This window comes from Cololabis saira, chromosome 8 (genome assembly GCF_033807715.1).
Source record: "Cololabis saira isolate AMF1-May2022 chromosome 8, fColSai1.1, whole genome shotgun sequence".
Taxonomy (NCBI): domain Eukaryota; kingdom Metazoa; phylum Chordata; class Actinopteri; order Beloniformes; family Belonidae; genus Cololabis; species Cololabis saira.
Window position 1 is genome coordinate 28,975,288 of NC_084594.1, and position 16,386 is coordinate 28,991,673.

At 39.9% G+C, this 16,386-nt stretch overlaps 2 protein-coding genes across 2 annotated transcripts; both read right to left on the reverse strand.

The window, feature by feature from the left end:
• Positions 1-1,092: 1,092 nt before the first annotated feature.
• slc6a14 (solute carrier family 6 member 14) lies at positions 1,093-8,398 on the reverse strand. The gene is made up of 15 exons (XM_061728618.1): positions 8,300-8,398; positions 7,867-8,014; positions 7,633-7,764; positions 6,602-6,763; positions 6,239-6,353; positions 6,002-6,134; positions 3,688-3,828; positions 3,449-3,584; positions 3,272-3,364; positions 3,055-3,180; positions 2,843-2,961; positions 2,637-2,736; positions 2,433-2,542; positions 1,452-1,619; positions 1,093-1,347 (listed from the first exon to the last, which is right to left on the reverse strand). The coding sequence occupies exons 1-15, from the start codon at positions 8,360-8,362 to the stop codon at positions 1,192-1,194; spliced, it is 1,902 nt and encodes a 633-aa protein (XP_061584602.1). The 5' UTR covers positions 8,363-8,398; the 3' UTR covers positions 1,093-1,191.
• A 4,066-nt stretch (positions 8,399-12,464) lies between these two features.
• Positions 12,465-16,353, reverse strand: fmoda (fibromodulin a). Its single transcript, XM_061728619.1, has 6 exons — positions 16,220-16,353; positions 15,058-15,453; positions 14,319-14,441; positions 14,068-14,208; positions 13,729-13,996; positions 12,465-13,383 (listed from the first exon to the last, which is right to left on the reverse strand). Exons 2-6 carry the CDS (start codon positions 15,421-15,423, stop codon positions 13,232-13,234), a joined length of 1,050 nt encoding a protein of 349 aa, XP_061584603.1. The 5' UTR covers positions 15,424-15,453; positions 16,220-16,353; the 3' UTR covers positions 12,465-13,231.
• Positions 16,354-16,386: the final 33 nt, after the last annotated feature.

A 16,386-nucleotide genomic window follows, 5' to 3' on the forward strand; every position in this document is an offset into this window, starting at 1 on the left:
AGTGTCTGATTTGTTTTATCAGAGACCCCTATGACTTCACTGGAAGAATAAGTCGTCTGCAAGCATCCTTGACCACGACACTGAGGCCTACTTTTTGAAGATTCAGGGAACTTCTTGTGGTGCATAATTGTATATTTCCTTGTGTCTGATTGCAACAGCTTATAAGCATGTCTAGGTTTAAGATGGTTTACAGCTAGGTCCACACAACAGCTCCCAGCTTGGTCATCTAGACCAGACAGTTTCGTCAGAGCTGAGGGCATGCAGTGTAGGAATTATGATAAGCCTGTGATGATGTGACAAAAACCACGAGTGATGATAGGAAGAGATCAATCTTAAACTACAGAAAAAAACCAACAGTTTATTACTATGATTCTATTTATTATGGTTACACTGACACTGATATTCACATACAACAATGTGGAGATCAACATTAATCTACATTGTTGGTATCTATGTGGTCGAAGCATTTTTAATTTTCATTTAGATGCCTTAACATCATGAGGTGGAATAAAAATACACTGAGTTGATTTAAGCTACACAGTGACGATACAACTACTACTACTACTAATATCTTTAAATAATTACCACAAAATGTATAAAAAGCCAGACAAAATCACCAGTATAAAAATATACATTTCCTGATTCTAATGCCCCCTCAAGCAGAACTTCACATTTCACACATGATGGTCCACTTTTTGCATTTTGGTTTAATCTTTTTGAAATTCTGAAATCAAATTCCACATTAATGACTCGGTATGTCTCACAGATACTGTATGTAGTTTGGAGAAAGGAGAAAAAGAGATTTTCTCATTGTGCGTGAGAATCATTTGATCAAAACGTCCCCATAGGCCCTGATTCCCACGCAAGTCATCGGATCTTCTCAGAGGTAAAGGTAGCAAAAATCCTCACACTATACTTGTGTTTTTTCCTGTTCAGCTTTGTGGAAACTGAGACAATAAAACCAAGTTAATTATATACATATTTCTTTTTCCTGGTTTGATTTCTTCGCAGTAAGGCGTGCAACCAGCGCAGCAGCACTGGGACCCTGAAGAGAAGGGATTTTTTTAGGGTTTAACTGACCTCATCTGCGAAATCCACAATGTACACTACCTGGCTGGAAATGCCAAAAAAACTACGAAAGCCCATTTCAAAGTGGGAAAACATCAACAAGTGAACATGCTAACAAACACATCACAGCCATGAACTGGAGATTACGTTGACATCAACATCGAGATGATATTTATGGTTCTTTCCACGGGAGCATCGTTCTTTTGAGTAGCGGTCACCTCGATGTTCGTTCAGGTAGGGATGCCATTCTTCAGATGGAGAGCACATTGACTTCAGACGCTGTCGAAAGTAAACAGGACAACGTTTCATTCTCTTTGTGGAGTTTTTTGTACTGAAATGTTTTGAGGGATGCGAAGAAGACATACAGCCACAAGCATACGTACCTTCCAGGGGTTTCCTTTCATTTTTATCATCCTGTACACAGCAACAACAGGAATCCAGATAAGGATGAATGCAACCATGCACCAGCCCAGAGCCAAGCCCCACGCTGGGTACTGCACGTTTCCATAGACTGGGGGAACAAATGTTGCAATAGACCATCCCAAGATCACCTAAACAACAGCAACAAGAAAAACAAGTGAAGGACTTTATATCTTTGAAAAATTCAGCCGTGATCTCTAACGCCTTTACAGGCCTCAGGAGGAAAATATGGATTTAACAAGCATGATAACACTCATCAACATGTACAAGTAGAATAATCACACATCAGATGTGACGAGATATTTCCTTTTGCTTCTGTTTTTTCTTGGAGTTACTCTCATATACGCTATACTCTAAACAGTTGGCCTAATACTGTATATGAAATCTTTATAAATCTGTGAGTAGATCTGCACATATATTACCTCTTCGCTAAAAATCAGTTCAGATTCACAAATGTTGTATTAAAGTTGTATTTTAATTGTAAGAATGTGTGGATCTTCATTAATGGCAGTCAATAATTGCTAGCGCACTGTTGGTGCTTATTACCTGGTGGATATTAAACAAAACCCCCCAAAAAACAGAGAGAGCGAGAGGAAGGAAACAGTTTCAGAAATGGGCACTGAAGTTATTGTAACTGAAGTGGAAGGAAGAAAAATATCTTATTTTGCTGTATTTTATTTGCTCTGCGTGGAAAGAGGTTACCAGTTACTGTAATGCTGTCTCATCCCATTAATGTCCCAAAGTCTAATAACGACGGGCTATACTTATGTGCACACCTTATTTACACTCTACATGCGGCCACAGGCATAAGTAGATGGAACTGAAACCACTAACATTGTCATGAATGCCAAAACGCATGTAAATCTTGCTCTGCAAACATTTTCCGCAAAAATTCGTTCTGCTCAAGTTTCATGAATGAGACCCAATGTCTGTGCTTTTCTCACCAGTATGATGCTGGGGCTGATAAAGAACCAGCACGCCCTCCACCACAACCAGAAACCTGAAGACTTCTTTCCAAGCATCATCTCAATGTCTTTAATAAAACGGTTCACTCCTGTGGAGTTCAAGAAGAATACAAACAAGCTGCAGTTTGAGGCCACGCAGTGATATTATAACAACATACACATGTCTCCAATTATCAGATTTACCATATATATAGGAGATGCCAATTATCTCCATGAGAACCAAAAATAGCAGCACCCAGGAGGCAACAAACTGGTCCATGAGAGTCACCCAGTATATTCCTGCCTATAATGTTCACACACACACACACACACACAGGTTTCATATGAATAAACTGAGCGTGTTAACTGTTATCCATGAAACAATGGTGATACATAGTACACTGACTTACACTTGTGATGCATGGCAGGCCAAGGAGGTAGATGACAGAACACGTTGTTAGTGTCAGTAAGGCTCGTTTGGATTTGAAGATTTGAGGGAAAGCATCATGCAGGCAGGTGGTTAATACCTCTAATGAAAAGACAACACATTTCAGTACACAACACTCAGCCGAGGGCTCCGGGTTCAGGAAATACTGCACTTAGTGGAAGGTAAAGATTTGACCTATTCCTGCAAACTGAGAGTCCAGCCCAACAGTCAAAAGCATGAAGAAGAACAATATGGACCACAGTGGGGAAATGGGAAGCTTAGAAAGGGCATCCGGGTAAGCAATGAAGGCCAGGCCAAATCCTGCTCAAAGACATGGACAGAGACAATCATAAGAGCATGTCTCATTTCCACACTTTTGGTCATTGGTGTCCACAGGGTTTGTATGTCTGACCTTCCTTCACCACCTCTCCAACTGGTATTTTGTAGATGTGAGCCATATGACCCAATATTGAAAATATGGCAAAGCCTGCAAGCACACTGGTCCCTGGGAAGAAATAGAAGCAGCATAAAGATTATCCACATTATTTTTTCCTTTTTCTAAAGAAAATGTAGCCAGGCAAGCTCCTACCAGCATTAGTAAATGTTACAATGATTGTGTCCTTGAACACGTTGTTATGAAAGTTGTTATAGGAAGCGAGAGTCATGAGTCCACCCCAACCAATAGACAGAGAATAGAAGGTCTGAGTCGCAGCATCTTTCCACACCTACAACACACAGCAATGCTTTTGATCGAAAGGCAGCTTTATTTTCCATAACTTCTGTTTATGTGCCAAACTTGAAAGTAGATAGTTGGTAGATAATGTGTACTTGTGCTTCGGTCAGCTTTGTCAGATTGGATTGGGAACCAATGTAGAACTCGATCCCATCTTTAGCTCCCTCCAGCGTCACCCCTCTGATCAGCAGTATCAAAATGACCGCATAGGGGAAGGTGGCTGTGAAATACACGACCTGGACAGATAAAAGCAAAGTTAGACGGAAGGTGCTCAGTGTGTGTCGTATTACTATTCACATGGAACTCAAGCCGTAACTAGTTTTATCACGACTCCTGACTTTCTGTGGATAGCTGGAGATCCATGTCCACATGAGACATGTTCTCACATGGACATGGATTTTCAAAGGGAAATGCAAAGCTGCAACTGTGTTGCAACAATCGTCAACAAACTTCAAATAAAATATGCCAATATTCCATTAACAGCAAGTTCAGTTCAACTCAATTCAGCTCTATCTATACAGCACCAAATCATGACGGATGTCCTATTAAGGCTTTAACAATACAGTTCAACTCATTACAAAGTAGCCAATAAATACAAAGCCCATATAATAATTCGAATTAAAGCTGCAAGCAGCGATGAACGGGCCCTCGCGCGTGCAATTTTCACCAATAAAGGTCAAGTACTTAAAACGAAGTCCGATGACACCACCCATGACTCTTTATGTCAAACCTTTCAAAGGTTATGGCAGAAAATAGTAACCTCAAATATCGACCAATCAGAAGAAGGGGCGGGGCTATTTTGCACCAATTATGGTCAAGGAGTCAAAACCGAGTCCGATGACACCACCCACGACTCTCTATGTCAAACCTGTCAAAAGTTATTGCAGAGAATAGGATCTATAAAATATGGACCAATCAGATGAAGGGGCGGGGCTAATTTGCACCAATTAAGGTGAAGGAGTCAAAACCGAGTCAGATGACACCACCCACGAGTCTTTATGTCATACCATTCAGGAAAGAAATAAAATAGGATCTATCAAATATCGACCAATCAGCTACTAGTATCACTTCCTGTTTAAGTTTGACGCAGCGCCACAGCCACAACATTTCACGGAAACTCACAATTTTGATAACTTTTCATCGTTAACGTCTTTTGTGTCTGAGTGAGTTTTATGTCAAACTGACGATCCTACTAGGAGGAGTTCATTAAAGTATGACAGGTGAAAATGTCATAAATTGCGCCAAAATTACACGATTAATTCAAAATGGTCGACTTCCTGTTCGGTTTCGGCCATGGTGCCAAGAGACTTTTCTTTAAGTTGCGACATGATACAGGTGTGTACCGATTTTTTTGCATGTACGTCAAACCGTATTGTGGGGCTTAAGGCACAAAGTTTTCTAGGGGACGCTGTTGAGCCGTTAGGCCACGCCCATCAATGCAAACCATTAAATATCAAATTTTTCGTCAGTCCTGGCTTGCGTGCAAAATTTAGTGACTTTTGGGGCACGTTTATGGAGGCAAAAAAGCCCTCATTTTGTTGGAAGAAAAACAAAAAAAATTCCTACAGATACAATAGGGCCTTCGCACTGTCAGTGCTCGGGCCCTAATTATTGATTTAGTAAGGAAACCAACAGATTGTATCAAAACTTTTCTTTGATTCAATCCCCCGTCCTGAGCAAGCACCAGGCGACTGCAGAAAGGAAAAACTCCCTTTAACAGGAAGAAACCTCTGCCAGAACCAGACTCAGGAATGGCGGCCATCTGCCGCTTCGGTAGAGAAGATGGTCCTAGAAACCTGTTTAATATGCAATTTAAAGGACAGGTTCTGGTCAAAATTAGTGTCTATAACAGCGAAAATAATTAAATATGGTTCCGTTTTATTATGTGCAACTGTTTCAAAAGGATTGGTTTTTCAATATACATCTATTTTTAAGTTATATGCATTTCCATCACCTATTTTTTTATCCTATCTTTTTCCTCCATCCCTCTTCCACTCTTTGTACCATCTTGCCGGGCTCTGAGGAAAGTATAGTTGTTAAGAATCAGCAATCAGCACAGTCAGTTTACTCAGTTTACTGGCTGTGGATATGTTATAGATTACTTTTGCACCTGGATGGTAATCATTTAATATTTGAGGAAGGCCACATCTCTTTTCCAAGAGCAAAGTTAAACTGTGGCTCCAGGCCGGTAAAAGTGCAAACTGGAGTCTAGAAAATCCCTGCAGGATCAAGTCAAAAGCAATTTTGTACATTGATTTTAGCATCCAGTGGTATTTTTCATCTTGCTATATTTTATTTTCTCATCAAATCGGAAAATCTCATTTTTAGTCTTTCAGTAAAAAATAGGACATTTTGCCCTCTTGTGTAAACAGAAATGCTGCATTAAATATAAAAGGTGTGTAGACTTACTTTGCCTGATGACTTGATCCCTCTGATGAGCGCTGCAGCAACAATCATGGAGCTCAGCAGCAGACACAGAGCCAGGTGCCAAACTACTGGTCCTGTTTCATCAAGACCACTGGATCTCTGCAGAACCACACGACTGGACAGATACAGATGTTTAAAGACAAAACACATCCATGCATCCAGAAACATGTGATGAATAACTTTATGTGTGTTTGTTGATTTGAGATGTGCAATCCTTACTTCCAGTACTGCTCACTCGGGCTCTGCACCGAGACCATGGTGGTGTTGAATGAAGGGCAAGTGTTGTTGTCCTGAGTCCAGTTTGCCGTCACTAAACCACTTACATTACAATTCCCTTGGGAAGGAGAGACCATTAGTAAATAACTGATCTAAAATATCACTCAACACGAATCATTTTCCTATATGCAACTTTCAGAAATGTGATCTGGACCGGTTTCTTAAATTTCTTCAGAATAATTGAAGGGTGAGTCCCTTGGACTGGTTTCGTATGATTATTATCATCTTGTCATCTGACTTGGCACAGATGGCAGCTTCCACCACATGAGAGAATTAATCATCACAAGAATAGAAGAAAATAAGCACCTTTAGGCGTCTCGCTGCAGTTACTGTCAGCCCAGCTGAAGCAGCCGGACCACGGCAGCGGAGACTGCATGGAGGCAAACATGTAGTACAGACTGTAGGCGATGATGACATTATAGTAAATTGATACTATTAGAGTCACCATGACTGTGGCAACACCAACACCTGCAAAGAAAAGGGATACTTAATAATAATAATAATTTCAATTTATATAGCGCTTTTCACCTGAAGCGACAGATCTCAGAGCGCTTTACAAAGAAGACTAAAAACAAGACTAAGAGACTAAGACAAAGCCTAGCTACTAAATAAGATAAAAAGTTGAGGGCAGCAAAAAAAATATGTGAATAAAAGGGGTCAAGGGAAGAGTTCAGGGGAAAGCCTGTTGTAGGAAAGTGTTTTAAGGCCTGTTTTAAAGGACTCCACAGAAGGTGCATTCCTGAGGTAGTCAGGTAGAGAGTTCCATAGGCGTGACTATACTTTTGTCTCTATGATTCAAATAAATTATTTAAAATGTTGTCAGCTCCTTTTAAATGCACTTCACAAGTTCACTCCTTTTTAAAGAAATTTAATTTGACTTTGGTGAGCATAAACTGTATCCATATAAGTATAAGCTACGAGCAAAAGAAGGAAAAGTCAAATAACTTGTTTGCTGTAACATATAGTTAGTCTATGTTTTATTTGTCCACAAAACCACTTAACATGTGTTTTCTATCCACATCTATCTGAGCTGCGCTGATGAAAAACTCATGTTTTTTTCTGCAGAATTTCAAGTATGTTGCAGTTTCCTTCTTTATCATAAATAAACATCTTATTCAATTGAAGGTTTTGTATAAAGTCAGTCTTAAGAAGTTAAAGTTAATTTTTGCTAATGAAGCTGATCATTAACAGCTCCTCGCCAAACAGCAGTTTAGGCTAATTTGAGGTAACATAGTTGACCATTAACCATTAATCCATCCGTCATCTACTTTACATGCACACGTTGGCCTTCAAATCCACCCAAATAAGTCCTCATTGCACTTGAATGGACGTCTCACCCTGCAGTATTGGCACGGCTCTCCATACGTTAACTGGACCTTGGCTGCAAAACTGACCGAAGGCGCTTTCCAGGAAGAAAAGAGGAATTCCAGTCACCAGCAAAAGGGCAAAATAGGGGATAAGAAAGGCACCTAAAAAAGATTTGTTGGCACGAAATGAGAGAAATTGTTACTAAAAAAGCATTATCCCTAAAAAAATATCACTATTGTATTAGGTAGCAAACATAGATGTACCCCCTCCATTCTTGTAGGCCAAGTATGGAAATCTCCAGATGTTTCCCAGTCCAACAGCATAACCGATCATAGAGAGGATGTAGTCCTTCTTGCTGGCCCAATTCCCGCGCTCTGTGTTCTCATCCCCAGCATCCGCATGTGGGTCCTGCTAGTTCAAAGATCCAAAATATTACAAAGTGATTGTTTGTTGCATTCTTTAATTAGGCAGTGAACCCAGACTGTCAGATAAAACAGCTCTTAATTAAAACAGTCCCTTTTACAACAATGGGATGAGAAATATTTTGATCATTTCCATTCACGGTGATGGGATGTTTTCAGCATGAACAGAGCATCAGAAAAACTGCCAAGCATTTCCTTGTCGTGTCTATTTCCTCTTTTGTCTGATCATTTATTGAGTGGAAGTCAAATAAAGCAGATTTACAATCCTACCTACCTGTTCGACCACAGGATTTCTGAAAATCAACTCCGTTAAACTGTTCCAGCCGTATTTCCTCATGTCCTTTCACTTGATTGTCAGGTCTGAAACAGAAAATTGAATCTCTGCTGAACATTTGTCTCAAGGTCCCCTTTTCAAAGATAAGTGAGGGCTATATCCCAGCCTATCGCCCGCCTTGACCCTCCCCCTGAGGTGTTGGACTGTGACTACGTTCATTCTTTTGAAACAGGAACATGACACCTGTTCATGATAATGGTGACCAACTCTACATGAGCTCATGGATGGTGTTGGATCATCAGAATTCCAGCCTCCTCCCCAGCCTCTTGTTGAGTGATGATGTCTGATAAATCCACATTTAGTGGAACTCTGACTATCGATACACTCAGTGACACCAGAACAGTGGTTTGAGTGTGTGTGTGTGTGTGTGTGTGTGTGTGTGTCTAACCTTATCTTCAGTACAAATCCCTAATGCCACTGGTGCTGATGCATTGGTGGATAGACCTCATTTTGGTCAATGACATCAAAATGACCCATAATGACAGCTCTCATGCAAGCTGCCATTATGTGTTATTTTGTGTAGATGTGGTCACATTGTCTGGCCATGCTTGTCACAGCCTGACAATGAGACCACAACCCCCTTACACGACGTGACTGCTGACACAGAGAGATTAAATAAAAGGAATCAACAGCTATTGCAGCTAGGATGTATCATCAAATATGTGTATTATAAATATGCAAAGTCATGTTTCTTCTCAAATGAGTAAGAAATTCCACAACTTGTATCACTGAAGTTTGAGTTTGATGTTTATGCCAGTGGGTACATATATCCACAGTGACTGTGAGGGATGATGATCACTGCAAAAGAGGGGCATTTAACATCATCCCCCAACTTTTACATGTGCGTATTTTCTATCAGGCCAACACTAGAGTCACATTCCAGGCAGTGAATCTTGGAAAAACCTCTTTCTCCAACGGGTTTTATTGGTCAAGTAAACAAACGCCGCCTGGTTAATGAGTTACTGGCCGGCCGCAGATTTGTCTGCTCAGGATCCAAATGAGGGCTTATTGGAAAATGGCTGTGACACATTATGGCAAAGCACCGGCGACCTTTTTCCTCTTCATGCCCCTCTCATATCGGTGAAATATGGTTCTGGCGACACCTACTGCGACCAATCCAAAGGGTATTGGCTTTTTGATTTTTCCACGGAAGATTTCAAATTTGATGTTCATTAATGAACATAATTGTGATAACCAGTCCTGCAGTGAGCATGTGAATATGGCTGCTACAACCTGGGGAAAACCTTGGAGCTGTCGATCGACCTGGCTCAAGATCAACTTATAACAAATGGCTGTAGTCGCAAACTTAAATGAAGATGGCATTTTAAATTAAAAAAAGAATCAATTTGAATTTAAATTCGTATAATGTATAGTTCCTTCACTTCTTGACTTTCTTTATCTCTTATATCACTCTTTTGGCTCCTTTTGGCTTCATTTTGTCAGTGATATTTTACAGTTAACCACTGAGATCACATGATGTAGAGGATTTTTTATGACTATTATGGCCCAGCTTGTTGGGCAGCAACATAAAAAGGAGTCCAAAGCAAACAAATCAAGAAAGTCAAGGTTTTATTATTAAAGATTAATGTTAATAAGCAAACAGCGCCCAGATTGGTGAGCCCCATGTTACCCATGCCCCCCTCAGAGGTGCAGCCAAGCACCTCCCAAGCATTGACTCCTGCACTGCTACTGCAAAGCCAGCAGAGATGCAACCCACTTGTGTTACCACAGATTGCAAAAATATTATGACACATGCTGCAATTATAGACACTGAATCCTTTGCACATCGTTCCACTTGTCACATGACCCTGATGAAACAACGCATCAACACTCATATGGTAAGAACCGTAAAAACCTACACGGATACATCTTACCACAACTTAGTCAAAAGGAGGGAAAACATAAATAATTTAATTAGACGAGACATCATGTGAACACTCGTAGCAATAAATTACTGTAAAAACAGACAGTTCAGAGAGAAAGAAAGTTAAGTACACTGTACATGAAGCAGTCTGGCAACACCTCCTATAATGCATAAATAAAAATCCATACCAGTCAAAGCACTGAGGGTACGGCATTGTCACCTTTTGGAAGTTACTCAGAATGACGTGTTTATCGCTGTATTCCTGTGGTCTCTCGTAACCTCAGAGTTCATTTGTTCAATGATGTTTCCACTGTAAGCAAATCACAAATGACAACCTGTTGATGTAACCACGGATTACAAAATATTATGATAAGCGCTACAAATATAGCCACTGAATCCTCCGAACCCTCCTCTATAGGTCAAATGACACAGCCAGGGTGTGGCCTTGATGTAACAATGCATCACCATTGATACTGTAAGACCTGCAAAAACACATGAAAATGCATCTTAACACAGCTCAGTCCAACAGAAGAGCAGATATAAGTATGTTTCTTGTGACCAATAATAGCTATATATTACTGTAAAAGAGAATTCAGAGAGAAAGACTTCAATAGCTCAATCAACCCTGAGATGGTAAACAGGTTAAACTTTTATTAGTTACAATAGAGCACATGTTTGCAGAATAATTGTGTTAAAATGCTCATGACTATTGTTCCCCTTAAAACATCACAATGAACCAGTTTTAGGGAAGTATAGTCATGAACTCTCCTCCTCATTTTGAATCTGTTGACAGTAATATTTCTGAAATTTAAATTCATATAGCATTGTTGCCTAATCTAAGTTCATTCATTACCATCTAGAAACAAACACGGGTCTGTATGTGTCTTGAAATCAGGAACTACATGTAACATCACATCCCACTTGACATTAAAAACAACATTGAAGGCATGCCTCTTTTTTCTCTTTTGGTTGATTGTGTTGATTTTGCTCTTTGTGCTGGAATCTTTGGGACTTTACTGCATTTTATATGTTTTTCCATTGTGTCTGAAAAAAACAGCTTCACTAATCATGTTTTCCTCTCCTAGAGGAGCAGGCCTCTGTGCACTTTGAGATGACAACTTTAATGAGTGAAACATCAATTCATCCCCCCATTAGGCTGCAGAAAGTACATTCAATCCTCTATTTACAACACTGCAACAAACAACAAATGTCACCTGAGCAAGTATAGTATTTTAAATGTCAGTGCAGTGTATTTTATGCAAATCCGTTGCTTCATTCACTCTCCATTAGTGATTCATACTGTTCGGTTCTGGAGTTGGTCCCAGCTATCACCAGGAGAGACGGGAGGTTCACCCTGGACATCAAAGGACACACAGACAAAAAAAGGGTTTACTCTAATTTTATTAGTTTAAAGAGCCCGATTTTTTTTTCTTCTTTAAAATTTACCCGCTAGTGCACTTTTTTCTTTCCCCTCAAATCGCCCTGCTACACCAATGTAATGGCTAAGATGGGCCCAGCGTCTTATCTCAAACCCCCAAATGCCTCGAAGTGGCCCTGCCTTTTAGAAGAGATCGATACACAATCCACATGAAAGTGAGAAAAATAACTGAGTGGCTCATTAAACTATTATTTTCATTAACTGACTTACACTTTTGATTTAAAAAAAATAGCTCCTTTTGTGCACTTTCGTTACAGTGGCCATTTCTATGGATACCAACGAAACTGAGCAGCGCTTCATCTCAACATATTTCATTGATGGACTGTAACTCTAATTACAACCAGAACCAACCCTTCAGCATGAAAGGTCACACTGCAAAGAGGCCATGTACATGTCACGGTTGCTCCAGAAGTATGATTGGTCATTTAGCATTTAAAATTACATTTGGGGCTAGGCCCAAAACATTCCAGGCTGAAGTCCAGTAAAATGACCTAGTGATGTCCACGGTTATTTCCTTCATTTTTAAGACGTCATAGTTGTGTTTTATCATCATTTATCATCTTCTTGTTTTTGTTGGTATCTTTTTCCTGTCATGTCAGACTCTCACAGGAGGTTCGTTGCTTCTTTTTAAATGGATTTGAATTATTGACTTTGTCCTGAGCAACATTTGTTGCGAACTATAAAATGAAATAGTCGCACCATCATTATAGATGCTCTAGAAGGCATCAAAATATTGTGAACTGTATTATAATATGAGAATGGGGTTCGAAAAGCAGCAATAAAAAGTTCATGACTGTTCTTGGGGTGGCATCCTTTATTTATTTGATCATCTCAGAAAACAAAGAAATCAGTAATCGACATGATGATCCTTATGATGCATAGGTCCTTGTCATGCGTACAGTCAATGAGAGTAAAGCCTGGAACATAACTCCTCACCTCCAAGACAAACAGCCCTGCATCTCTGATTAAATGAGATTATTTTGCCCCCACGCATAAATCAAATATTTTATTTATTTCAAGAAATAAAGAAAGTGCCAAAAAATATATATGTTTATCAAATGCTTGAAGAGATAGCATTTTCATCACAAAGACAATAACCTGTACCCGACTGGAAGGATATTTCCATTCACTGGACTTGCAAGAGTCCTTTACTGTACTATAGCTAATAATAATGATACGATTCACCTTATACTTAATACAAAATGATGGTAATCACATTTTCAGATGAAAAAAAGATCATCAAAATCTTTAAAATGATACAAACTTTGATTATACTGGTTAATGGTATTCACATTATAATGTATCAAAGATGAGGATCACATAAATGTCACAAATGGTTCACGGCTTTTTAAGCTTATATACTGTTTTTTGAGGATACATTTATTTTATCTAACCTAGATAAATCTTACTGAGATGAATGCTCTTATGTTTGAATGGAATTAGCACCTGTTCTGTAATACTGTAAAAAAGGTTTAGTAAAGTTTCACGCCTGCACAAACATCAAACATCACATTATATGATCGACTCCCGCTGTGGCACATGTGACGTTGTCTTCACATGTTTGAAATGGTTAGATCTCAATGCTGGAGGCCTGGCGCAGGCAGAGGGCCGACTCTGAAGGGATGTCGTCACGACCGATCTCGTTTCCATCCAGTCGGAGGGTTTGCAGTTTGGAGAAGTTTGACACATCCACGGTGCGGCAGAAGCTCCCCAGAGTGAACTCTGTGTTCACATCACAGGGAGGAATTGATTAATCTCTCCTGCGTTTAAACTAAACAGCATCCTCTTAATAAGTTAAAGACTAATGACTCCAGATAAATCCAAACACTTTCTGCGCCATCATTTTGGCAAATAAAACTATTCTGCAAGAGACCCTGAGCGCAAAACCATCTTTAAATCTTTTTAAGAATAAAAACACATTAAAAAAACAATTATACTGTTGATGTGAAAAAAACCCACAATTCTATTTTAAGCTTGACAGGAAATGTAATCTGTTCATGCTTTAATATACTTTCTAATTGGATTTTCTAAATTAAAAAAAAAAACTTTTAAGAATGAATGTTTCACCTTTGATCTGATTGGCTTGCAGATAAAGATGCTTCAGTGTGGTGCCGACAGAAGGGATTCTCTCCAGTTTGTTGAAGCTCAAGTCCAGTTCCACCAGCCCTGTCACATTAAAAGTGTTGGGAGGGATACCCTTATCTGAGAGCAGGTTGTGGGCCATCCTGATGTACTGCAGCTGCGCTAAACCACTGAGGAAACCTTCAGGTAGAGAGTCAATGGAGTTGGACTCCAGGTACAGCTGGTGCAGATGTTCAGGGAGAGCGTCTGGGACCTGGAATAAAGAGGTTCTCATGATTCTGTTTCTGTTTAACGGGCCATTTACAAGCACACAAACTATGCTACCTTTGTCAACTTGTTGCCACTAATATCCAGAAATGTCAGGGATTTGAGTGCCTTCAGGGATGTGCCCACTTCTGATAATGCATTGCCATGAAGTTCCAGGATGGTCAGGTTGTCCATTCCCTCCAGGTCAGCAGGTGTAACCTAGACAACGGTGGCAATAATTTTAAATCCTTACAGAAGTACGGCCCAAACATAGGAAAGAGAGAACACAGAGAGGCTGCCATTGAATGTAAAACTGAGGGAAACATTACCTTTTTAATCTGGTTATGGTTTATTCGCAAGTCTTGCAGAGAGCGAGGAAGGTTTGGAGGAATGCTGGTCAAATTATTGTGCTGTAGATACAAACGCTGCAGTCCCTCCAACTTCAAAAACACCTAAAAAGTGATGCAGAGAACCCGTGAATATGTAGCAATGTGTAAGACCAAGCCCATATTTAACCATCATATACAGAAATGCAGAAAAATCGAGTTAAAGAGCACATTTACGGGATCATAGTGTTTAGATGTGTTTAGATTGTGCATCAACGTGCTGGAAAAGGCACGTGTTCATATTTGTAAGATACATTGTGGGGAAATTTCATCACAACCTATGTGGGCTGTTAAATACAATGTTGCATCAACATATGTAATTACTTATATGGAGTGTAAGTGTCTCCTCTGCTTAAAATATATGAATAGAGGGTGGAAAACTCGAGAAAAAAAGCATGAATTTAATAACCACTTTGTTTGTTTTTTGTTTTTTTTTTACTCTCAGGAGAAACGTTGGTTACAAATCAGATGCTTCAACAGTTAAACATCACAACTAATTAGACTGTTTCCAAATTTAATTAAATTGCATAAAAGATTATTCATTTTTATGTAGCAATAAAACTAAAACAGCACAAGCCTGCTATGCATCTGCCAGCCATCTGTTAACTATTTAACTCAAGCATTTTGTCATCTGAACTCTCACTTTTGTCTCAAAATGCCCAAATTCCCACATGCACGTTACCTTCTGGCCAATAGCATCAGAGGTTAGCTGGTTGTGATGCAACAGGAGCCACGCCAAACTGGTTGCGTTGTCTAAGGCGGAGTCTGGGACAGCAGTAATGGCATTGTTTTGGAGGTACAGATACTTGATACGGGAGGGAATAGCTGGCATTGCCGTCAGGCCCCGCCCATCACAGTACATGGCAACAGGGTAGGATGGAGGACAGTCACACTCATCAGGACAGGCCCCTCCGGCGGCGTCTGCCTGCAGGGAGCTTAAATATTGTCCTTGGCCTTGCCTGCGAAACACCCAGCTGAGAGGGTCCCATCCATGCGAGAGACAGAGTGGAAGCAGAGCAGACAAGAGGACTACAATCTCCGAACGCATCGTTGCAGCCACACAGTTCTTCACTTAGGTCTAATGAGAAAACACAATGGTATTAAAAGTTAAACATCAATGTAATCCCTCAAAAGAAACAAACATGTCTTTGTTTCCAGACTAAAGTTACAGTTGCAGAGTAATGTCACGATCAAAGCTGTACTCTGACAGCAAAATCCTCACAATATACTTTCTAAAATCAATGTGGTAGAAACAGAACTTTGAAGAAAGAAGTGTTACTCTTATGAGCATACTTTGGCTGACTTTTACTGCAACCCTGCGAACATTAACAGTGAAAGGCTTTGTTTTGTAAATGTAACAGGCTGCTGCAGAGAGGCACATTCTTAAAAGTGACCCACGGGGAAGCTAGAGAGAAAACATTGAAAAAGCTGAACTGAAAAGCCAGTTATGGAAATGGTTATCCCTTCTGCCCAGAAAATAGTCAATAAATTACCATCTGATTTTATGGAGATTTTTTTTTTTTTTTGATGAGTCGAGATGCATTCTGCCTCATGGTTTCACTAAACCGACTCTGCAAAGAATATACGCTTTAGCCACTTAACTGTGTTGTCCATTCTCTTCAAATATATTTGTATATTTTGTATTCTCTATGTAATGATTATAATATTCTCTGCAGCAGTCTACGGGGAGTGCAGCAGTAATGTATGCAGGTGTTTGTGTGTTAAATGTTGAATAGCTGAATGGGTTGCACAAAAATGTTACTACCATTACTGGTTTATTTATTTCATGTCTCATTACATCAAAAAACGAGAACACACACACGCATACACACATGTCCTCTTACCTGATCAGGCAGACTGGTCCTCTTTGTCCCTCTCTCTCTCTCACTCTCTCTCTCTCTCTGTGCGTGCTCAGACTGGAGGGGACTCTGAAAAGCACTGTTTTATAAAACTTTCCTCCCCTCTCTGCTCTCCTTCCTGTTCTGCCAGCCCTCACCCCACCCGTCTCTCT

Bases quoted from the DNA above. Each gene is read 5' to 3' on its own strand.
- fmoda (XM_061728619.1), bottom strand. From the start codon at position 15,423: ATGCGTTCGGAGATTGTAGTCCTCTTGTCTGCTCTGCTTCCACTCTGT. The intron at 14,442-15,057 runs GTAACGTGCATG...ATCACTTTTTAG, and splicing joins CTGATGCTATTGGCCAGAAG to GTGTTTTTGAAGTTGGAGGG. The intron at 13,384-13,728 runs GTGAAACATTCA...ATGTGAACACAG, and splicing joins GCAAGCCAATCAGATCAAAG to AGTTCACTCTGGGGAGCTTC.
- slc6a14 (XM_061728618.1), bottom strand. From the start codon at position 8,362: ATGAGGAAATACGGCTGGAACAGTTTAACGGAGTTGATTTTCAGAAAT. The intron at 3,585-3,687 runs GTACACATTATC...TGTGTGTTGTAG, and splicing joins CAAAGCTGACCGAAGCACAA to GTGTGGAAAGATGCTGCGAC. The intron at 3,181-3,271 runs GTCAGACATACA...GTCTTTGAGCAG, and splicing joins TGGAGAGGTGGTGAAGGAAG to GATTTGGCCTGGCCTTCATT.